We start from the raw sequence: 25,587 nt of genomic DNA on the forward strand, positions 1-25,587 counted from the left end.
CGACTAATTCCTTTTTTTAACGGGCCGTCCCACACGGAGAATACATAGATGGTTGTTCCGATCCCAGAGTGATCAAACTGAAAGTACAAAATCTACGTTGGAGTTCACATTATTACATACAGGAATCCATCTGCAGGAGAAATTGAAAGAGAAGACTGACGACTTAGTTTGTCGAACAGAAAAAATTATAGATAAATTATAAAATAAATAAAGCACTGATCACCTTGGTCACATTACAGAAACAATTTTATATAAATTAAACAATGAGTAAGGCAGTGTTTCATATTTAAATCGTTATTTCACATTGTACAGCACAGTCGTGAAATGTTCCGTATATCACACATACAACTACCGCATACTATTTTATCTTGAATGTCAGATTCTCTGAACAACAGAAAATGTAACATCAATGTAGGGCAAACTCTCTCGGGATCATTTACTCATTAAGTAAACGTCCCTCAAGGAGTGATAGCTAGTTGTGTGGTTCTCATCACGTATATTAGCAATACTTCCCTAAAAGGTCCACTATTAGGCTTCTCATGACATTGTCACGTCAGTGTTGCAATCTGGAAAAGTGCATCTATATCCTCAAGAAACTGATAACAACAACTAAATAACACAGTAGAATATGGCTCAAAATACCTAATCAAATTTTGTCCTCAAAATCAAGTAATAGTATTCACAAAAGTAATAAAACTAAAACTGGATCCACCCAAATTATATATGGACGGAACACCGATCCAAACCACAACATTAGTCAGATTCCTAGAATTAGCCTATGATTCGAAATTGACGACGGTTACTTATGTAAATAATATTTCTAAAAACGTTTATAGGCATAAAAATTATGTTAATAGTAACAGCGAAAAATAACAAAACCATAACAGACAACATATTTAAAAGCTATAAAAGATACAAACGCCAAATAATATACAATGGCTATCCAGCGTTGCTAAGACAGCATCAAAAACACAAATAAATTAAAGAGAATGCAATACATACCACTGTGTATAATGTGACAGTCAATCCCACTATTCGTTGGCAAAAGAGTGGCACAAGAGTTGGCGGTGGGTGGTGATGACTAGCTGCCTTCCTCTAATCTTACACTACTAAATTAGGGACGGCTAGCACAGATAGCCCTCGAGTAGCTTTGTGCGAAATTACAAAACAAATAAACTCTCCACGCCGACACATAACTAGAACAGGCAGGATTTTTGAAAACCCTGTTCCATGTACATCGAGAGAGTGTAACAATTTAAAGCATGGAAAGTAATCGTTCGTTAACAAAGTAAAGAGATAGAAGCACGAGTAGACTTGATTCAAACATTATCGTAAGAGACAAGACGGCTGCTGCTAAACTACAGCTCTTTGCATTTCTCATGTGGAAATTCAACTTGAAAAGATGTAAATTACTAACATAGTACAAGTAGCCGTGATGTGGTAGTGTGCGAATAGCATACTATTTGTTCAGGATGTGGCGGGCCTGAAAAGGGTCGTTTATTTATTGGCGAGAGTAAGGTACTGTTCCTCTCTCTCCCATTTAGGCTCGTTCTCCTTGAATTCTGCAGGCGAGTTGGATGTATTTCGGCCTGATGGTCACCCTCTTTGCGTGAATGGCACACAGGTTAGTGTCTTCAGAGAGACCCACACAGTATGCCTTACTGGTCTTCTTTAGAGCCATGACAGCAGAGCTCTGGAATCTAAGGTCAGTCTTGAAATCCTGGGCAATTTCTCTCACCAGTCTCTGGAAAGGTAATTTTCGAATGAGCAGATCAGTTGACTTCTGGTATCGATGGATTTTATGGAGGGTTACAGTTCCGGTCATGTAACGATGGTTTGTTTTTTGTCACTTTTCTGCTCGTAAATTCTCTTGCAGTTTACTTGGTGTAATAGCTTTTGTGGACAAAAACAACAACAATTATTTATATTTTTACTAGAGACTGTACTATGTAACAATTTTAACCCAAATGTTTCTTTTATGTTTAGTTGAGTTTGAATTAAAATGATTTAATCAGTTACTCATTTAAGAGGACCTTTGGTAGATTTAGCCTGTTTCGCCTTCCTTGCGTGGGGTCATCTTTCTACGTGCAGGTAACTTGCAAGAAAATACTTATGAAACTTATGAAATTAGTTAAAGACACTTTGTGAATTAAAATATTTCTATTGTTCTCCATACCTTTTAAATTAGGTTTTAGAGTTCTATGTTGTTAACACTGATTTGAAAGTTCGTATAACATAACAGTGGTTATTTCATACATTTTGTTGCTTCTTCAGTTCCTCACTATTTAATGATGGGGCGATCTTTTTTCTTTTGATTCTGTTTCTTCCTCCCGTTGGTGTTGATTCCTGTATGTGCGAGGGAACCTCCTTGAGAGGGTTTCGTCCTTCCAGTTTACCTCCTCTAGGGTCTAAACATCCTTACAGATGTTTGTTGTATTTGGTGACAAGTTGAAGGTTGAGGAGTTCAACCCTAATGCACCACTTTGGTTTTCAATTCCTGTAGACAGGCAGCTTTGGGTGCCACTCCCAGGGTCAATCAGGTAGGATCGACCAAGTACCAGTGTTGAATGTTCTCAACTGGTGTTGTAGATAATTTATCTTATGCTGGTATTTTGGTATAGTGCTCACAAACTCTGGCATTGCTGCATTGTCCCCGTTTGGCAGTGTAGTGCATCCACTCATAGGACTTCATGGTGGGTGGGGTCAGTGGGCACTCAAACATTCTTTCTTTAGTGTGATCCTCCTATTCAATTTTATAAAAAAAAATATTGAAAATTAGAATTTGGGAAAATGACCACGTCTTAAAATTTCTGAGCAGCAATGTTCAACTTATTGAACACATGTACTTCAATTTCTGAGACCACATTGTTTAGCAATTTTTTTGGGCAAATGTCTCCCTTTTTTATTTAGAAAGAAGAGACCATTTTGCTGGCTCTCCTTAGTCAATCAAAGGCTTTGTTCTTGTGACATAGTGGTGAAAACATCCACTTGCAAATACAGTGAACTTCTCTTGCATTTAAGGGTAATTGGGGACATACCCATTGGTCTTACTCATCAGCTACTTTGAATTCGTCATGAAGTATTATTATTAGAGGTATTTAAGAACATCTCCGAGTCAGAGATCCTAGCTTATTTCACCGGTTATGTTCTGCGATGAGATGCATCTCCACTTGAAAGATAGAATTATGATACCGATTAATATAATAATTTTAATATTTACATCACTATGTCCACCTGCAACCAAGTATGTCCACATATTCGAAACTGTCTCAGATGTTTCCAATTTCAGCAGTTCATGTCGTGATTCCTTGACATGTGCTCATTGAAATGTCAAGGATCTCGATGCCCATGAGTGTGAAATAGATCCTCATTGTGTTAATTGTAGTGGTTTCACGGGTCTTACTTTTGTTCATGCCCTAGGTGATTGAAGAAGAAGATATACAATGGTTGACTCAAGACTCGAAAGTTACTGTCTATGATTCGATCTCGAACATGTGTTGTTTCACTTCATTCCACTGTTACAATGGGAGTGTCTTCAAATGAATCATTCTCAAACCATGTGAAAAGTGTTTTCCCTCCATTATTAAGACAGTTTATGAATCAAAGTCAACACTCATCCCTGTCCCTAAAAATCCTTTCATCAGATCTTCAGATCCACTTCCTTTAATTCCAGGTTTGTGTATTTTCTTGGACCCATCTTCTTCTCCATCTCCGAGATGTAGAATAATTATTCGATCATGCTCTAAGTTACTGAAATCTTCTTTTAATGACAGAGACCTGCCCACTCAATGCAGGATGGGATCCATGAAGGTTGATAGACCAACTTTCAGTAAAGAGAAGAGATGTCATCAAAAAACAGAAGAGGTGTCCACCTAATTCTCCTCCATTTAAATAAAAATGGCCGTTTTGATGCAGTGAAACTGTCGAAATTTCCATGTTAACTTGGATTTTATCAACGTGCTTATTTATTCCTATCAATTTTTCTTGCCTTTTTTGACACAAAACACTTCTAAAACGTACTGATAGTCACCCATCAACAGTTTTTTGTACAGAAATGACTGGTCGTGTGAAGTGTGAGGAGGGACGGCACTGCTGATCGATCAGGACGTATGTGCTTGCCCTGTACTTTGTCACACGACACACCCTTGGAGACTGTAGCCATTCCTGTTTCCTTGGGTCACACAGTTACTGTTTTTTCTCTACATATATTTCCTGGAAAGACCTCTAATCAATCAGACCTTGATGCTCTCAGTTGCTGTCTCCCTTTTTAATCCTGGATTACTTTAACAGACATAACCCCTCTGAGGAAGTGCTTTTACATCAAAACCTTTCTCTCTTCAGTACTGGTTCTTATACTTAGTGTCATGCACCTGGTCAATCTTTTATTCCTATTAATCTCTCAGTCTGCTCCCCTTCAATATGTACCGACTTTTCGTGGAGTTTGACAGTAACCCACGGGATACTGATCATTTTATTTTCATTTTAAGAGATATTGGCCATGTTCAGTGCCACATGAACTCCTTGCACAGGTGGAAGCAGGAACAAGCCATCTGGCCCTGTTTTAATTCTGTCATTAAATTTTATGCTGCAGTCATCTGTAAGCCATCATTAGACCATTGCGTGGCAGCAGTATCTGACAATATTATCCATGCAGTTTCTTAATATATTTTTAATACCACGAGATGTCCTTGTCTATGGTGAAATTTTGCCTGCTAAATGGTACTGAAAAGCTAAAAAAGGGCCTAGAATACCTTTCTATGTATCCCACACTTTCAAATTGCATTGCTTGGCAGACCATAAAGCCAGAAGGAATCTTGGATTATATTCACAACCACCATCTCTTCTACTACAAGTTCCAAAGTCATATGAGACAAGATTTTGATTTTACTTTTCAGTATAATTTTGTCCCCATTCAATCTTGCTTTCTGATGGCCAGGAAGTTCCTGCAACTCAAGAACTTTCACCAAGTACCTGGTATTTGTATTTAAATGAAGAAGAAATGGGAGAGAACCCTTTTGTTTGGGACTATGCCATTTTTTTTAGTGGGAGAGACCAGTCAACCTCCCTGAATCCTGTCCAAGGTCGTCTTAACAAATCTCCATCAGTAAAAGGAGATTTCAGTGTTTCAGAGTGTGAACATACTGACTTATTTTGCACAAAATAAAAGTAAAACTAATACAACAAGTAAAATATATCAAGTTAAAATAAAACAATGGTCAAAATTTGGGTTAGTTATTCAAAAGGCCAATGAAAATTAAAATTTTAAAGCGTAAATTAGGAGGATAGTGTCATCATCACCAATGACACAAAACAGTGTCAAAATAAATTTATGGAAAAACATGTTTAAAAGGGTGCCGTCAATCACGGTCGTAACGACGACAAGACAGTAAAACGTGGCTGTTGTGGCATGAGTGTCACAAAGGCTTCACATTCATGTATTTGTCGCAGATAAAAAAACGACGAGTTAAAAAAAATGCAACCGATGTGTAACCTCGCCAGAATTCTTAGGAAAACAAGACGGCGAAGAAGCAATAGAAGGTCTGATCTGGAAAAGCTTGTTATCACGTCGCTTACTCCAAGTCGACTGTCAAATGGCGCAGAGCCGAACCTTGAATACAGGACCATTGTCTATATATGGAACAGACACGGCAGTCATAGCACCAGAGCAGACAAATTAAACTGCGATTTTGTTCCCTCGAATAGCGACGTGACCTGATATTTAAAAAACTGGATAGAAATGGAAGATAAAGAGAAATGGGCCAGTTGGTTTTCGTTCCACTAATAACAACAAAACTTGAAATTGCAGTATTGTTAAGTTTGTCTGTCTTTGAGTGACCTGTATTAATGAATACTTTACTATAGAGTCAATTTTTTACCCACATTTGCAGTAGACAGAAAATTCCACATGGTACAAAGTGCTTTTAAGCTTGAAGCGTCATGTTTAGAGCAAAATATAACAGTTCATTTGTACATTCATTTGTTTTTTTGAGATCTACCTTTACTGCGTCAACGTACTTGCTAAATGTAACACTTCTTTATTCCCAAGTGTTACTGTCATGATAAAATAACGTGAATGACATCGATACTTTGTTCGTATACTACTTCGTTTTTTTAACGTTATAATGAAAGTGGCTTTTATTAGTATAATAAAGTAACATACAATAGTTTTAATCCACACAGAACAAGCTATTACAGATTTTAATTACAAATTACTATTGTTATAATATATATGAATCATAAATTAGTCAATGTAAGTCGCTGAAAGATTACTTGTAAACCATAAGACAAAATTAAACAGATAAAAATGACGTTTCTTTGTGAAGCATTGTACCTCCAGTGGCACATCGGTATGTGTAAAGACATATACTGTGAGAAACCATGTTTCGATACTTGTGGTGGGCACATCACAGATAGCCTGATGTTTAGCTTTGTACTAAACTGTAAATTAAACGTGAAGTGCTTCTATTACTCGTTGTGTGCAAAGAATTATCCAGGAATTTCTGTTTTAGCTTCAACGCGTTCAACAGTATCTGGTACTTTATATCATAGATATATCTTTGTGCTCTTTCGTCCAAGTAGGTATAGATAGGTTGAATTTGTAAGTTTTATAATTTTTCTTTAGACTTTACGACTTTTTCTTACATTATTATTATTAGCTTTATCCACTGTATTTAATTCTTTCTTTGCTATTGTACATAGCGTTAGCAAAGGGGAACTTGTTTCTTTGTTTATTATTTGTCCACCAACAAAACTTGACTTACTTGTTTTCCGTGTTGTACTGATGGTTTGAACATTTTCGGTAACTTTATCGCGTGGCATCGCGTGTATTTGGCTGGTTGTAGCCGCCATGGGTGGATTTATCGCGGTTTCCTGCTCTATCGTGAGAAATTTATTCAGGTGTCTGCCGATGTAGCTTTATTCTTCTTTCTTTTACATGTTTAGTTGTTCGCCCGTCTGGAGAAGTAAAAGACTTTTATATTATAATGGTCAAGGGAACCTACTTTTCAATCTTTCGTTTTAGAATCACGAAAAAAACACGTCTCTCTTCGATCTCACTCTCGTCAAGTCACATCCTATCGTTTGCTCTCTTCCTCTCTCTTGGTGTTTGGATATATATAGATTTGTATACCCAGGAGAGTCAGGTACTCCAGACCATTTCCTTCTTTCTTTCATTGTTAGAGCGGACTTATTAGTGTATATGAAGTAAACACATGAGGGCCAGAGTGATAAGCATAACTCATGCCCTTTTAAGGGCAATGTACATGTATATTGTTCTTTCGGATTTTCTAAGCCTAGAACATAGGTGGCCTGATTTATTTTAGCTCTAGTATATATATATATATATATATTATTATTATTTTTATTGGTTTTCTATTATTATTTATTATTTCTTTATTGATTTTCATTGTTTTGTTTTTAATAGTTAATTTTAACTTAATGATTTTATGTATAAGTTTATCAGGTAGAGGTGTTTAGGACTCCATCATATAATCAATTCCTGTTTAGTTCGCATAACAGATAATTTTTTCTCCAATTTTTGTCGAAATATTTTATTGTACTGTGGAGAATTCTATCTGGTATTGTTTATGTATCAGAGTATTTGTTCATGAACTTTAAGGAAGTGCTTTGGGTACTCCATATTCTGTTGTAATTAATGTATTTTGTAATGATTGTAGTTTGGTTTGCAGTTGTGTTTTCTGCTTACATTTATCCATGCAGGGGGCTGCATAGTCAATGACTATGTGTATGTGTTTTATATATTTTCATAATATTGTCTGCCGTAGCTTCACTATTTTTGCCAGTTAGACTCCTAGCATGATTTGTTCTTCGCCAATTTTTTGTTCTTATATTATTTATGTGGTTTACCCATGTAAGTTTTGAGTCAAATGTAAGTCCTACGAATTTTGCTGATGTAGCAGGCTGCAGTAGTTCTACATTCATATAGATCTGTGGTTATACTTTTTAATGTTTAGTTAACTCAGTGAATACTGTTGGTTGTGTTTTAGTTGTATTTATTTTGACTCTATATATTTGGCAATATTTTATCATTCTATTTAATTGTGGTTGTATGTTTGTGGCTGCTATTTCTGGTGTTGGTGCATTTTTCAGGACTGCTACATCATCTGTGAACTGTGAGTATCCATTATTTGGATCTTTTAGATGCATATTATTCACGTACATGATTAATAGGATAGGGCTAACTACCCCTCCTTGAGAGACACAACCTTCTGGAGTGAAACTCTCAGAGAAGGTCCCGTCAACATTTGTTCTACATGATCTGTTTTCCATGAAGTTTGACAGCCAGTGAATATTTTCCCGCGGTTGTCCCATTTCTTGCATTCAAAACCGAAGACCATTATTCCATACAGCGTCGAACGCCATCTCAATATCGAGAAAGCAAGCGACAGTGCATTCCCTTTTATTAAAACTATCTACAGTTGTTTCTGTTAATCTAATTAAGTGGTCTGTTGTTTGTCTCAATTTTCTGAAACCATTTTGTTTTTCTGGTAATTTTGATGTTGTCTCCAGGAATGCGGAGAGTCTGTTACTGATTATTCTCTCAAGAATTTTGCCAACACAGTTGGTCGGGCTAATTGGTCGGGAGCTATATGGGTTATTGGCTGGCTTTCCTTCATTATGGAACATTAATACATTTGCATGCTTCCAAGAAACCGGGATATAACCAGAATATGATGATAGACTAAAATTTCTGTAAGATGTTCAAATAATGTCGGAGTGCTTTTTTTTTTTTAAATGTCTAGTATACCGTCTTCTCCTGGTGATTTATTTTTGGTGTTTGTTATTGCTTCTATGAGTTCTTGTGCTGAAATTGTGTATGTAAGCATTGTGTTTGTGTAGTCGTTTGTGTTGTTGGTTTGATAATTATTTAAGTCTACTGGGAAGAGTGTTTTGAATAATTCACTGTTGTTTATTATAAAGTTATTTACTTTATTATAGTATTATGTTTTCATCTATGGGTTTTTGTTTGTTTTAAACGTGTTTTCAAGTTGTTTGAATATATTGGATTTTTACTTTATATTTATATGCTGTGTTATTATTGTGCTCTTTCTTGTTTTAACAATTTAACTTCTTCTCTGATATGGTTTCTTATTCTCTTTATTTGTGATTTCAAATCGCTGTCTCTTGTCTCCGTGTATTCTTTTCTTAATTGTCGTCTGTGCTTGATTAGTGTTAACAGTTGTTTATGTGTTCTTATGTGTTATTTTTGGTTTTATGTTGTTGTTTTGGTATTGTCTGATTTGCTGCAGTTTGTAGGCATTTCATGATTATTTGACAGTAGTTATCAATATCTATTTTATTTTTAGCTGCTATATTTTTGTTTGGGAGTCAATGGTTAATTGTTTTTGGTATTCTTTCCAATTTGCTTTTTTTGTAATCACATTTTTCTTTTCTATGTATAGTATTTTTATGGGTAGGGGGTGAGATCGAAGACACACCATATAGGTGAATAACCGCTGTTAATAATTGTAGGATGTAAGGTATCATGTGTTTTTCCCTATGGTTATAAATAGTTCAAAGCAATTTATTGTTTGTGTTGGCTTTGTAACTTATATTTATAAATAAGTTTATTTTGTTATTTGGGTTTATTTCTTTGGTAGTGTTATCGTTTTGTTGTGGTTTTGGAATATGGGTATTGTTATGTTTTATCTCAGTGCTGTTGTTTATCTCTTATGTTGGTTTTTTACTGTGTGTTTAGTTTTGGTATTTGTAAGATAGCTTTTTTAAGTGTTTGTGCATATGTTATTTTCTCTTGTTTCAGAGTTGGTTTTGTTTGCTGTTGCTTAGTTATCTATTAATGGTGTATTTTTTATTTGGTAAATTATTTGTTTATATGTTTCGTAACCTTCATTGTTTGCAGTATGTTCTTGTCACAATTACAACATTTCGGTTTTTCTTCTTTTTTGCACTGTGATATGTTATGTTCCCACCACATCCGCCACACCTCGGTGATGCTTTACATGCTGTTAAAACATGTCCACATCTCTGACAATTGTAGCATTGCGTTACTATAATTGCTGGAGTGTTTGTTTGCTCTATTTGATATTTTTGATACCAAGGTATAATTCCATTATTGATTAAGTTTGAAATGTTGTGTGTTCAGTGTCAACTCTGATAAGGTTTCTTGGTTTCTGCGTGTGTGGAATATTTTTTTTTGTCTAATTAATATTTTATGTCGTCAGTGATGATTGAGAATTAGACTTGACGAATGACAACAGATTTTGGCAGTGGTATATATCTAGGTAGGTGTATAATAATCTCACATGGTTTAAACGCTTCTTCTGGCCACCCCTCAAGAAACTTATTTAGGTCAGCTGAGTCGTTCGCACATAGTATTACCGTCAGAGAGCTTCTCATTAGTCGCTAATAGCGTGCTCTCCCAACCATTGGACAGGATGCAGAGTTGGAACGCCATTGGACGACAACTTGTGATTCTCAATCCCAGTTTGCACCAGTGTATAGTTGCTGAAATAACTTTGGATTGTAAATCACAGTGTATCAAAAGTAAGTGATCGAAGTATGATACTATTTTCACGGTCGACGTCGAGCAAAGCGGATGTGCAGTCGGGAACTGCGAGAGATGTATTATAGAGACCAAGAATATTTTGGTTTTGTGTATTAACTTGGGTTTTACTTAATAAGTTGACCTTTAGTCCTTGTCAGGACTAGTAAAACTATCAACAACAAAAGGAGGAAGATCGTTACACGACCCAATGGTAGTGCCCTGACCAGCGAAGAAATCATCGAAATGCTCAACGAGATAATTGAGGGACCAGCCTCGGAAACTTCGAGCACATCTACAGACTGATCAGAGAGTTATAACTCGGGTTCAGAGGAAACAACCAAGCAGGTATCAAAAGAAGGAAATTAACCATAGATAAAAGGAGGCGAAAGAAGAAAAAGGCCAAGGTAAGTATAGTTTCAAATGATTTAAATAACTTTAATTCTAACAACGCCACTAATCCTATTGCTACTAACGCTAGCAATTCTAGTAATAATGACGCCACTAACTCTAGTAATAATAACTATAATAACAATACTAATTCTAACAGCAATAGGTCTAAGAAACACGAATTTAAAAACACCACCACTGTCTCAAAAACACAATCGCATGATATTCAGTTGAAGGAGATAAAACGACTTCCCAACGGAAGAGTAATGATAAAATGCACCGAACAACAAGAATTCGCACAGATTTTGGCCCACTGGCCCAAGGATGCTTTTAGAGTTAAAGCCACGATCAACACATCAAAACACAACACTCCACAGTTTACTATTGTTATCAGAGGTGTCGATTTCGACATCGAAGATAACGAGATCACCAAAGAACTGAAAACACAAGGTTACGACAATTTTAAATCAGAACTAATTATCTCTTTTAAAACAAAACAATAAAAACTCCACTAGTCAAAGTATCCGTAAACACTAAAGACCGGTTATTGAGTGGTGCACCCCATTTCACGGCCGGGCATGGATTGATGGATCAAAGTGCCCTAGTAGGGATGTATAGATCTAATGCCTAAGATTTAGGAGTGGGGGAAACGGGAGTACACCGAAAACACTAACTTTCACTATACGGGACCGAATGAAGCCCGCCTAGTTCCCTTGAGATGTGCTGACCTTCGAAGGTGTATTGGACCTGAAACGAGACTAAACAAACAGCAAGATATGTTAGTAACAAAGAGAAACAAGAGTTACGTTGTGTCAGACTGATTGAGGATAAAATTGTATGGAGATAAATATTTACACCAGGATTTGGGAGTAGCTGCTATATTTTTGAAGTCCGAAGTGAGTACGTTAGGATGAGTGGATTTTTTATAGTATTTGGTAGCACATATTAAACTGGTGTGTAGTGTAGCAGGTGGTGTGCCAGTCGTATAACTCGATTTTGGAGTCTCTGTAATAGTAGTAATTGTTTCTTCTTAATGTTTCATATTACCATGGCTCCATATTCTATTAGAGGTCTAATGAATGTTTTGTAAATATATAAAATTGTTTGAGATCTACAACCATGGGTGTAATGACAGATTTTGCAGAGATCCTAGTTAGCACTTTCTTCCTAATGTTTTTCAAATGGGAATTCCAAGTAAGTTTTGTGTTGACTGTAATACCAAGGAATTTAGCGATGTTAGAGAAAGAGATAGGGGTGTTATAAAGATACAGTTTTGCAAGCTTTACTCGTTTTAATCTCTTGTTAAGCCTACGGTGGGGGATTATAGCCTGGGATTTATAGGGATTGAGTGTGACTTTCCATTTATTGCACCAGTGAATAATTTTATCTAAAGCTTTTTGTATTTTCTTAGCCACTAGTGGAGGTCCCATGAAGTGGACCATAAGGCAATGTCGTCGGCATATTGTGAAGCATAGGTGGATTACGTGGTCGGCTGCGGTAAGTCGTTAACAAAGATTGAGTATAGTAGGGGGGCTAAGAACTGATCCCTGTGAGACACCTGCGTTTATGATGAATGACTGAGAAAGATTTGAGTTTATCCTAACTCTAGCTGTTCGGTTTTCTAGAAAATGTGAAATCCATCTAAGAAGAGTGGGTTTTTTTTAACTTTTACAGTTTGTATCCTAAGCTATTGTACCAGACTGTATCGGAAGCTTTTTGTACGTCTAATAATAGCGCGACTGTGGCTTGGAGTTTATTGAACCCTGTAAAGCTTGTTTCTACAAGCCATACAAGGTGATCTGCAGTTTTTTGCGACCTGCATTTTGAATATTACATAAAATGTTTTCGTTTTCTAATTTCCAGAGCAATCTGGTAGTGATGATTTTTTCTATTAGTTTGCCTATACAATTTAATAAACTAATTGACCTAAAACCGCTAGGGTGGTGTGAGAGGGATCCATTCTTGGGGATTAGTGTAATAATGGCAGATTTCCATGCATTACGTAGATAACCTGAGTAAAAGGAGAGGTTAAACAGATTAGTAAGGTGTGAAAGGAGTTCGTTGGAAGCATTTTTAAGAATGATATTTGGTATGCAGTCTTCCCCAGGTGTTTTATTAAGTTTTCCTATATATAGCTTGATCTCCGGTGTAAATATTGGGGTTATGTGTTTGGTCATATGGATGTGAGTGAGGTCGACTGGAAAATTGACTGAAAAAAGTTCGTTATTGTCTGTGATGGTAGTTTACTTTAGTCTCGTGATACTTGTTAAAGTTTGTGTAGTGGTGTGCAGAAGGTATGCTGGAAGTATTTGTCGAATAGGTCAGTTTTTTCTTTGTCATCATCAGCGGTAGTGTTATCGTATGTGATTGTTCCGGTGTCAGAATTCTAGCGACATATATTTTAAACTTTTCCAAAAGGAGGCTGGGTTAGGTTTGAGGTTATCAATCTTATAACAACAGTTGTTCCAGTTTTCTTTTTGTTGTATTATTATGAGGTTTTTAAGTTATTTTTGGCTTTGTTAATTTGTGGTTTAAGTAGTGGGTTTCGTATAACGATGTATTCGCGGCGGAGTTTTCTTGTAATCAGAGAATGGATTTCAGGGGTGAGTTTCCAGGTGTTTCGGTGTGTTTTGTGAAGGTTTGGTTGGGACTACTTGCTGCATGGTTTTTGATATGGAAGTGGAAATTTCTTGGTCGTAACGTTCTCTATCGTCTTTGGTGTTTGCAAATTTTAAGTATTCAGGGAGGAGTGTATAAGGTACGATTAAAGGACAGTCAATTAGTCTTAGAAAAGTTAAAAGAGTTGTTTGGTGCTTTAGTGAGTGTAGTTCTGGTGGAATTATTCCCATTGGGGTTATTTAATTGGAAAGATAAAGGGTTATGATCTCCACCGATATATTCATGCACTGTCAGCGGCGAACTGGGGGGATATGTATATGGCTAAAAGGGTTATGTCGGGTAGTGATGGTGATTTGATGTTACAAAGTATATGTTCATGGGAAGTTGGTATGTTGTGGTCAGTCACGGTGATGTTTAAGTTCTGTTTGTGTAAAAGTGCAATACCTCTGGTTAGAGTGGTTTCAGGTTTAAAAATAACCTTTATAATGGGGGAGTCTGAAATAGTTGTTGTTTGTGAGTAAGGTTTCATTAATTTTAATAATAAAGACATCTATATTATTAGTTCAATCGAAAAGTTCGTATTTTTTGTAGTTAAGTCCACATTGAATATTAAAGTGTAAGAAGGTGAAGAAATGTTTGGGCTTACCTATTCGGAGGCTTCAGAGACTCCGTAATATATGTATTAATCGAGGATATAGGGTGATATACCTCGCATCTTCAAATGGGTTTAAGCTGCTTTACATGCTGTCATGAGGAACTGATTCGGTCTAGAATTTCGTTAGCAGCTGCAACCAGAACAGTAACGATGAACGCGATGACTCGGGAAGGCTTAATGACTGACCGAGGGGCAGGTTTTACTTTAGTTGGCGCTTGTTCACTGTATCGTGGTATGTTTCACTGTGTCAGCATAACTGCGGGGTTGTTGTTTGCTTGTAGATGGTTGATTAACAAATGAGGTTTGTTGAGGTGGAGTTGGGAATTTGCCGATAGGTACTGGTGCGGTTTGAACACGTGGAGTCTTTCAGAAATTTCCCTTGATCGCGGCAACAAACTGGTATTTGGGGTAGCCTCCAAAACATGTCGCGTGTTCACCTCCACAGTTACTACACGTGGTATCGTTCCTATCTTTCGGGCAGTTGCTGACGGTATGATGGCCTCAACAACGAACGTAGCGTGTTTTGGCGGTGCAAGCGTTTTCGTATGTCCAAAACGCTGACAGTTGAAACACTGTAGTGTGTTATTCTCTGGTAAGTTAGGCTCCTCGACTCGAAAACAACGGAACCAAAGAATGATTCCGTTTTTCAGGAAGGAGGTGGCCTGGTGATGTCAGTGACATTGATTTTGATAAGAGGCGTGACTTGCTGCGTTTTTGCTGATCTAATTCTAGAGAAGTTAGTAAATTAAACTTCTCGTCGTCTTAGTTCCTCGTCAATTTCTTGGTCCGCGGTATCGAGAGGCATACCTCGGATGACGAATGGTTTTCTTGGGGAAGTCTGAAGGTACTCGTTGAGTTAAGGGAATACCACCGAAGGCATTCGTTGGCCATGCTTTGAGAAAATTGGCGTAGTCCTTTGGGGATATTAGCTCTTTAACGATTCCACAACGGGGTAATCGGCGAACGTTGTAGAACTTGACGCTTGGGAATTGTCGTCGAAATTCAGCTGCTATTTGTGGTTGTCTGACAGTCGCGGGGATACCGTCTACAATAATTGCAGAAGACATTTTAGTAGTAGTGGAGTTAGAGGAAGAGTTGGTAGCTTTTGAGTTAACCATAGGACATCGTTCGGGGCACTTGCTGGTTTTCACCGAATTAGTTGAAGTCGCAGTGAGGGTGGACAGAGATTCGCTTGATGTATTCGGGCCTTCATCGGTTGAAAGAGCCGAGCTTGCGGGGGCTAGCAGTTTCAGGCGCTCGGCGTTGGTAAGGGACGGACCCTGCGAGCGGGTGGTCGGCCAAGGTATCTTCTTCATGGCCGTTCGTTTTTCCCGTGAGACACACAGAGTGGAAGTTTAGCTTGGTGGTAGACTCGGTAGGGGAAAATAACACCTGCTGTAAAGCTTTAATTGAGAGTCTAGTAGGATCAAAAAGGCAATATGTAGCCCTGAAAAGGACTTAGGAAATTCGGATTGTATAGAACCTTCACAAAATTAACTGCACTAACGATAGTTAGTAGCGTTCACTTTCACTCGCAGGCAACGAAAATTCGTGATTGTCAAGAGTAACTATATGCAAACTAACGTGGCAGGGGTTTAGTTTACAGAGAGAGAGAGAGAGAAATCTGAAGAGTTCTCTCTCCAACTGGGGTGTTCAGGAACGTTGTGGTTCCTCTTCGTCCCCTTTCGTGGAAGGTTATTGATTTTAGCTTTTTTTTATTTAAATAATTTAACACTTTTTGGGTGAAGGAGTGAAGTTGGTCATGCTTAATATTATCCATGAACAAGGGAAAGGTAGCACCGGAGAAAACAGCCAGATCCCGTCCCGAAAGGCAGATGTAAGAGTAAACTTGAACATACACACAAACGACCCAATTCAGGGCATGGCAATAAAGTTGTCTTGGCTGGGATCTAAAGATCCAATGCATAAGTTTTTGCTGTTGGGGGGGGGGGTGAAACGGGAGCGCCCCGAGAAAAACCCACTTTCACAGGACTGGCGCCGAAAGTTTTACCAGTCCTGTGCCCGAGACCTGAAAGAGAAAATACGTAATATTTTCGTGAGTTTTGCCCTTTTAAGTGCTTTGTTGTGTGATCTGTGATTCTTGAAATATGTTGTATGGTGAGAAATTTGGTTCGTGCACTAGTTAGTTTCAAGAGTGATGCCGTTAGTTTGTTCCTGTGTTCTGCTTTTAAATAGTATTTGTGTGATATTTCTGTTAGTCTATTTCTCAGGGTTGGTAAGTTGCTGATTTGATGTATATAATTTACTGGAGTAAATGATGGCAGACTTAATGCAGATTTTAGTATTTTGTTTTATTGAACTTGGATATTCTGGAGTGTTATTTGACATATGTGACTTGGCATCCATACTCTTTAAGTGGACGGATGTAAGCCTTGTATATTTGGATAATGGTATTTGGTGAGCATTTCGAGTGTTTGCTGGTTAGTCATTAAGTGTGAAATAGGTTTTCTGATTGAGTGTATGTTGTTAACATGTTTTATCCATGTTGTTTTGTGTCGAAAGTGATGCCAAGGAATGTGATGTTTACTCATGTTAATGGGCGTATTTCCAAGTGATAATTTTATTTTTTTTAGATGTTTTCTTTGTCTTTTTAGTTTCCTGTAGAAGGTGATTGCTTGTGTTTTGGTTGGATTTAAAACTACTCTCTACTTGTTTCTCCAGGTCGAGACGTTGTTCAGTGATTCTTGCACGCGAAACATGGCCTTTACTGGGTTTTTGGAGGTGCTCCAGATTGCGATGTCGTCTGCGTATTGTGAATTGTGTGTGTATGTTAAATTGGGGAAAGGTATGTCACTGACGAAATTAATATATAGTAGTGGAGAAAGGACTGATCCTTGGGGCACTCCTGCAGTTATATTGAATGATTTAGATATAATTTTATTGAATTTTGCTGTTGTATCTGTCAGAAAGTTTGATATCCGTTTAACTATGGTAGGGTATATTTTTAAATGAGTTAGTTTGTATTTGATGGCATTGTGCCACACGCTGTCAAAAGCTTTTTAAACGTATAGAAATACTCCAATGGTTACTTGATTGTTGTTAAAAGCTTTGTAGACAGATTCGGTGAGTCGTGTGAGGTGATGTGTTGTTTGCCTGTTTTTCCTGGAGGCATTTTGGGATTCTGGGAGGATATTATTTATTTCACAAAGGTGAAGAAGACTGTTGGAAATAATCCTCTCCATCAGTTTGCCAAGGCAGCTTAAGAGGCTGATAGGACGGAAATTATCTGGATTGGTTCTGTTAGTTTGTTTCTTTGGAATCGTGGTTATGATGGCTTTTTTTCCCAAGTGTCGGGGTAATATTTTATTGTTGGTGAGGTGTTGTAATAGGAGAGTAGAGCTTTTTTTCAAAATAATGTTTTGAATTTGGTATGTTTCCAGTGTCTCGTTAGGGGAATTGTGGTGAGAATGAAGCTTCGTTTATATTTATGAAGTTGTTGACATGATGTTTGTTGTGTCAAATTCTACTGAATTTAGGTCGCTAAAGGTGGATTCGTCGTAGTCAGCTTTCTCTACGACCGTCCTTGCGATTTTATTGTTGTGTGTGATATGTTGTAGCATGTGATTTGTGTTTTTGTCTGAAGCAATACTCTTGAATTTTTTTCCAGAATTCTTTTGGATTGTTCTTGGTTTTTCTAAGTTTTTACGGAAGTTTTGCCAATTGTTTTCTCTTGCTGTTTTAATTTCTTGTTTAATTTTTGTATTTGTTCTATTGATTTCTGTTTTAATGTGTGGATCGCGTGTAACGTAGTGTATTCGTCTTAATTGTCGGCGTTTGATTATCAGTGCGTGAATTTCTCGTGTTAAAGATCATTGATTATGTGATTGCTTTCTTCTTGTTTTAGGAATTGTGTTTTTTATGGCTTTTTGTGTATCTTCTGTAACTTGATTTACATAATTGTCTAGTTCTGTGTTGTTAGCATGTTCAATTGGGTGGGGTAGGTATGTGTCCAGTGTAGCATTGAAAGTGAGCCACTCAGTTTTGGTATAGGTGTATGCAGAGGGAGTCACGTACGCCACGGCAGGGTGGCGCGGGTGGATCATACATGAAATGGGGAAGTGGTCAAGTTTCACTGTCGGTTATTTTTATTTTAGACTTGACAGTAGTTTTGGTTTTAAAGACCTTAGGGATATCCCTAAGGCAAACCAGGGGCGCTCAGAAACTGTTTCTCTTCAGCCCCACACATGAGTTAGGTGTGATGTGTCGTGTAGGGGGGAATATCAATTTTATTGTTGTGTCAGGATGTGGCTATGATATTTGGTTGTTGAGGAGCAGGAGAACCAGGATGATAGGTTTTAGTCGGAGAGCTGGATCACGAGCAGGAAGATCGAGGTTGCAGCGGGTCTTGCATTTTTCTTGGGACCAGTAACGTAGAGAGAGGCAAGAGTAGTGGTGAAGGGAGAGAGTGGTAGAAAGGTAGCAATAGAGAGTAAGAAAAATTGAAGGGTGGAGAACGGTGCATGAGAGTGAAAGAATAGGAGGGGTGGATAGAGAAGTGTAGGGATAGACGGACCTTTCAGCTAGTTGCCTGGGATCTGTAGATCCAATGGTAAAAAATGTTGGTGTGGGGGAAACCGGAGTACCCGGAGAAAACCACTTTCACTGGGTGGGAGCCGAAAAATCTACCCACCCAGTGCCCAACCTGAAATATAAAAGAAGTGTTAATGGCATGTATACACTTGGTTAGTTAGCATTGGTCACTATGGTTAATGGTCCAATTTAAGGGCGAAGTATATTTAGTCCAGGTAAGAGGGGTATCTGCTATTTGAAATAATTGCCGTGTTTGGCCGTTTCCGTTATAAGCTTTAACGGATATATAGTGTTTGGAGAGTTTGATAAATCGGTCCTTAATTGGTGATAGTTGGGTTAGGGAGTTGAGGTAGCTTGAAGGAGTGTAGTTGGGAAGACGGTAGGCAATTTTAATGACCCGGTTTTGCAAGTTTTGTAGTAGTGAATATTGTTTTTCAGACATGTTACAAGTGGTTGGGTTACCATATTCGAAAAGGGGTCTTATGAATGCTTTATATATGGTGATTGTGGTTTTGGGGGAACATCCTTTGTTGGGTCCACTGATGCGTTTCAAGAAAACGATTCTATTGCTTGCTCGTTTGGCGATTTCCTGAAAGTGTGGGGTCCAGGAAAGATTGTTAGTTAGAGTAAGACCTAGAAAGGTTACAGATTTTGTGAAAAGAATGTCAGTGTTATTCAGGTTGAGTTTAATATTTTGGAATTTTTTCTTATACTTGTTGACTTTTCTATGGAAGGTTATAGCTTGATTTTGAGGGGTTTAAAATGACACGCCATTTATTACACCATTTGGATACTGCATTCAGGGATGTTTGAACACGTGAGGCTGCAGTATGAGGATTACATGAGGTGCTCCAAATGGCGATATCGTCTGCATATTGTGAGATGAGGGTTGAGTTAAGTGAGGGAAAAGGTATGTCATTAACGTATATATTATATAATAGCGGGCTGAGTACTGAACCTTGGGGGACGCCTGCATTAAAACTGAAAGGGTGTGAGATTGAGTTGTTTATCTTGATACTTGCTTTACGATTGATGAGGAAGCTGGATATCCAGCGAACTAGGATAGGAGGGATGCCGATGGTTAAGGTTGTATGGCGAAGGCCATCATGCCAGACTGAGTCAAATGCTTTTTGGACATCAAGAAAAGTAGCGACAGTTGTTTGTTTCCTATTGAATCCTTTGAATATTGATTCTGTGAGACGTGCGAGGTGATCAGTGGTTTGTCTGTTTTTCCTACCAGAATTTTGATTTTCGCTGATTAGGTTGTTGGTTTCGAGATAGCAATTAATCCTATTGGTTATAGTTTTTTCCATAAGTTTCCCCAGTGTGTTCAGGAGACTGATCGGCCTGTAATTACTTGGAATAGTAAGATCTTTGTCTTTTCTCGGTATAACTCTAATTAAAGCGGATTTCCATATGTTGGGGTAGTATCCTGAGAGTAGAGAAAGATTGAAGACTGAGACAAGGTGCTTAAGGTTAGTGTCGGAAAGGTTTTTAAGAACTTGGTTACTAATGCAGTCGGGTCCAGGAGCTTTGTTTTGATTTTCTTAAGAATAAGTTTGATTTCCGTTATTGTTATGGGTCGAGTGTAGTAAGAGTGGGGGTGATTGTCTGATTTGAGAGTGATGGGAAAATGGGGGAGAACAAAGTTGGGTTTGATTTCACTGTTTGGGTAGTTCGAAGATAATGAGGTTGATCGAAGGATGCGATATTAGGGGTGACAAAGGTGTTTGTGAAATACTGGGCGAAGAGTTTAGCTTTGTCGGGGTCGGAGGTTGCTGAGATATTGTTGTATATGATGTCGGGGTAATTGTTGGAGGGTTGGGTGTTAGTAATGGCTTTGATTTTCCTCCAGAATAAGGATGGGTTTGGGTATGATTTTTCAATAGAATTACATAGGTTGTTCCAGTTTTCGGTTTGGAGGGTTTTTATCAGGGCTTTAATCTTGTTGTTGGTGCTGTTGATTTGGGTTTTTATGGCTGGATTACGAGAGGATATGAACTGTCGTCGTAGACGGCGTCTTTGGATTATTGCCTGGTGTATGTTGGGGTTGATTTTCCAGGAGTTGGGATTGGTATTGTATGTTGCGGTAGGTGTGGTATTTAATATGGACTTTTGGATGGTATTGGTGATTTGAGCTGCATAATCTTCTATATCTGTTTCACACATGGCGGTTGTTTTTACTGAAGGTAACTGTTTTTCGATAAGTTGGTTAAGTTGGTTCCAGTTGGCACGGATGTAGTCGGGCAGTGGTGGGCGTGCGCTAGTTTTCGGTGAGGTGTTGGGATAAATTTGTATATAAATTGGGTAATGGTCGCTACCGATGTCATGGAAGACTTGGAAGTTGGTTAAAAATCTAGATTGACTGCTGGGGGCTATTACTAAGTCGAGGATGTTTTTGTTTCCATTGATATGCGTGTGGGTGGTTTGGTTGTTGTTTAGGGTGACAAGATTATTATGTTCTATAAATTGGTGTAAAATGGTTCCGTTTCGGTTGGTTGTTCGGCAGTTAAAATCGGTATGTTTACTATTGAGATCGCCAATTATAATGGAGTTTGGAAAGGAATCGTGAATTTGCTGTAGTGTGGTGGTATCGGGTTTTGTTTGTGGGGAGACGTACATAGCGATTAGTGTAATGGGGGTAGATAAGGTTTGAATCTGGCAAATGATAAATTCGTTATCGGAGGTATAGTTTAGTTTAGGGAAGGAGATTACTAAGGAGTTGAGGTAAAGTATTGCAATACCTCGCTTATTGTGGTTAAGAAGTGAGTGTTTTATGTTGTAGCCGGGAAGACTAAATTTAGTGTTAACTTTTAGAAGGGTTTCATTTAAAAATAAGATATGTTTTTGTTTTGGTAAGTAATTGGAATATTTCATATTTTTTATGGTTTAGACCTCCGCGAACGTTAATGTGCATTAAGTTAACCATTTTTAGGAAAGGAAGTAGAAGAAAGGTGAGGGAGTACTTACCAATTTATTCGGTGGAGTCTTTGGAGGTTCCATAGTGTCTTCCACTGTTTCTCCTGAGACGTTCAAGCTGGATCCCCATTTGTACAGGATTGGAAACATTGTTGTTTTTTAGATAGTTGCAAGTACTCTTCCAGGCTAGTGTACCAACTTGATCCACATTGGTGGTACCATCCAATAGGTTGGATAAGATATCGGTGATGATTACTGACACAGCTTGTAAAACGTCTACAAACTGTCTTGGTGAATAACTCACCTCGTTACTGCTTGAACCATGGGTTGCCTCAGCGTAGGTTTTCTTGGTTGTGCGGTTGGGTGCTGGAGTGGGTTGTTGGTTACTTCTAAGTGGTTAGTGTCCGTTTGTGCGTGAGCCACTGGTGTGGCAAAACGGATTGATTTTTTGGTATTGGTAGGGATGTGTGATGTAACAGGAGTTGGTCGTTGCATGTTGAGGATAGCTTGGAATGTGGGGCAGCCCCGGTAGGATGAAGCATGAGGTCCTTTGCAGTTCGCGCATCGGGTGGCTTCTCTCTCATTTGTTATGCAATGACTGGATGAGGTCCACTGCATCTGACGCAGCGGACAAGTGATCTGCATGCATTCGCGGTGTGACCGAAGCGTTGGCACTTGAAACGCTGTCAGACTCTTGGGGCAGTGTTTCTTCTTCGACTTGATGGTGGTTATAATACAATATGATTCCTGAGGAGAGAACTTTCTCGGCCGTTTTTTCATTGGGGATACTAATTTTTATTAGAGGTGTTGGAAGGCCTGTTTTGGGTGACTTGATGCGGATGAGTTTGTTGACTTCGATACCTTGTGTTTCTAATTCTTCCTTAACTTCATCCAAGGTTATATCAAAGGGAACACTACGGATGACGACTTCTTTTCCTGGAAGCTGATTACCCGGAATACGCGTTGAGATGTTGGCACCTTTAAAGGCATTATTAGGCCATGGCTTGAGAATTGTTCCGTAGCTATGGGGATCGGCACATTTGATAATAACCCCTCCTCTTGGGAGCCGTCTTAATTCTTTGAAGATAACATGGGGGAACAGTTTTTTAAGTTCATTGGCAATTTCGGGAGTTCTTGTCGTGGCTGGGATTCCCTCGATGATTATGGCTGGTGGCAGCTTTGGTTGGACCTGGGTGTTGATAGATGGGGGTGGATTGGTTATGTTCTTCACAGGGGACGAGGTTTGTTGATGTTTGGGCTTGGATGGTTTTTCATGCATATCGGCTACTTCAAGAACGGAAGTATTGTCTTGGAGGGAAGTACATGAATTGTTATCATTAGTCTGAGTTTTTATATATGTAATTTATTTTGTATTTTTCTCCTTTTTTCTTCATAATATGACTTGGGTTTTTGGAATATTGATTTTGATTCTGTATTTCGGGCAGTATTCTTCGATGTTATTTAGGACTGGTTGTAGGTTCGTTGCTGCAATTGAAGGAGTGGGGGCACGTTTCCAGACTGCTACATCGTCAGCGAACTGTGATGCATAACCTAAATTTAGGTCCGACAGACGCATATTACTCACGTAAATGATAAATAATATAGGGCTAACAACCCCTCCCTGCGGGACTCCTGCTTCGGGTGAAAAGGACCCTGAGTGGGCCCCATTTACATTTACTTTACACATTCTGTTATCCAGGAAGTTGGACAGCCAGCGAATAGTTTCCTGGGGTAATGCCATTTCAAGCAATCTATGTCGTAAGCCGTTATGCCACACTGTGTCAAATGCTTTCTCAATGTCGAGAAAGCAAGCTACATTGCATTCTTTTTTGTTGAAGCTGTCGGTAATTCATTCTGTAAGTCGAATCAGGTGGTTTGTAGTTTGGCGGTTTTTTGGAAATCCGTTTTGAATTTCTGGTAATTTTGAATTTTCTTCTAAGTAAACTGACAGACGATTACTAATTATCCTCTCTAATACTTTGCCAATACAACTGGTTAAGCTAATCGGGCGGTAGTTGTTTGGTTTATTCGCTGGCTTTCCTTCTTTCTGGAACATTAATATTATTGCTGCCTTCCAAGAAACGGGGATATATCCAGCTGATAGTCAGAGATTAAATAACGCTGTTAGGTGTTCATATAATCTCTGAGTGCCTTGTTTTAGGAGGATAGCTTGAATACCATCTTCTCCAGGGGCTCCAGTGTTTTGTTTTTTCTTGGTGTGAAATAGTGTTGACTGGAAATTTAAATGTAAAAAGGCTTCTGTTTTAAAGTTTGTAACTGTATTATAAAAATATCTGTTCATGTCTGGTTCATGATGTGTCTTGAATGTATTTTTTAAATATCTCGTATTTTTGTGTGTTAGTGTATGTTGTTTCTCCATCCAGTTCCAGTGGTGGATATACTGTTTGTTGTTCCTGTATTTGTAAATCTTTTCAAGTGTGTCCAGAATTGTTTATGATCAGTTTTGTGATTTAGATCGGTACAGAAGGTGTCCCATTTTTCTTGTTTTTGTTGTATGATTAAGTTTCGTATTTTATTCCTTATTGTGTTTATCTGAGTTTTAAGTGTGGGGTTGCGATTTTGAATGTACTGTCTGCGGAGTATACGTCTGTCTTTAATTAAGTGTATTATGTGGTTGCCGTGAATAAGTTGTGAATTGTTTCGGTATCGAATTGTTGGCTTCATGTTTTAGACACTCGGACATGATATGTCAGTATGCATCTATATGTGATGCGTCCGCGGCAATATGTAGTACTTCTGGAAGTAAGGTTTCATTTAATATAATTTGAAAAACTGCGCAATTAGCTTTTTTTGTAGTTCAGTTGATCTCTCACTATGATTTTATTTAAGTGGGGGTGAGATTGAAGATACACCAAACTGGGAGGCGGTCACTATCCAAATCTTGACCAACATGAAAATTTACGAATTTGCGACTCGTATTTGACGAACACAGGCATAGGTCCAGTATTTCACTGGTGCCGTGTGCGTACGAGATGTGTGTCGGTGTTGCATCGTTTAATAAAGTCATGTTTGATTCATCCAAAAATTGAAAAGGTAAATTGCCATTTGCGTTTGTACTTCGACAGTTGAATGCTATATGTTTACTGTTTAGGTCGCCGATAATAATAAGATTAGAATTGCTATTATACAATATGTTCAATAGATTTACATCTAACACTACAAGGCGAGCAGTAGATGCCCGCCACAGTAACGTCTGTATGATTTTGCGTTTTTACATTAATAATTATTGATTCATTGCTGGAAGGGATACCAAGTTCCTGAACAATAAGTTCAGTCTTATACAATAATGAAAGACCTCTGTTTGGATCTCTATTATCCTTCCTGTCATGTCTAATAATGGAGTAGCCGTTTAATTTGAATCGATGGTAGTTATATAGGAGAGTTTCACTAATTATAATTACATCAGGTTTTATGGAGCTTGTTGTATCTTCAATCTCGTGTTTCTGGGAAGCAAGAGCACCCTGGATATTGATGTGTAGAACTGTGAAGTTATCCATGTTTAGTAGAGTTTATGATGGAGGTTAAAATTTGCGGCAGGAACTTGTGTATGTTTTTCAATATGATTTTAACTATTATGTTTGTGAGACTGTTGGTGTTTGTAGGGTTTGTATATTCTGCCATTATTTCCGAGAAAGTGGAAGTTATGGCAGATGTCAGTGTGGTTTCAATCGGTGTTGGTTGTGTGTTTTGAGGTGGTTTTGGTATTTCCTCTAAACATGGTGATGGTGTTTCCTGTCGGGATATTGAAGTTTTAACCACTGCAGCGTAAGTGTTTGTTTGTGTAGTTGTGCATTGTGGTGCTGGAGTGGTAGGTGTGGGTTCTTTAATTGTTCGTGGTGGTGGCGGCTTGTTCGTGTTAGGATTTTTAATTTCGTACAAGTGTGTTTTAATGGATTTATGTTTCTGACAT

General features: G+C 38.2%; 1 protein-coding gene across 1 annotated transcript in view; it reads right to left on the minus strand.

Annotated features, from left to right (window-relative positions):
* Positions 1–1,540: 1,540 nt before the first annotated feature.
* The window catches only part of LOC143232617 (histone H3-like), a 191,155-nt gene continuing 167,108 nt past the window's right edge, over positions 1,541–25,587 (minus strand). Inside the window, exon 3 of the mRNA XM_076468250.1 lies at positions 1,541–1,793. Coding sequence (XP_076324365.1) covers positions 1,541–1,793 — 253 coding nt within the window. The remainder of the gene's footprint in view (positions 1,794–25,587) is intronic.

This window comes from Tachypleus tridentatus, chromosome 11 (assembly GCF_004210375.1).
Source record: "Tachypleus tridentatus isolate NWPU-2018 chromosome 11, ASM421037v1, whole genome shotgun sequence".
Classification (NCBI taxonomy): Eukaryota; Metazoa; Arthropoda; class Merostomata; order Xiphosura; family Limulidae; genus Tachypleus; species Tachypleus tridentatus.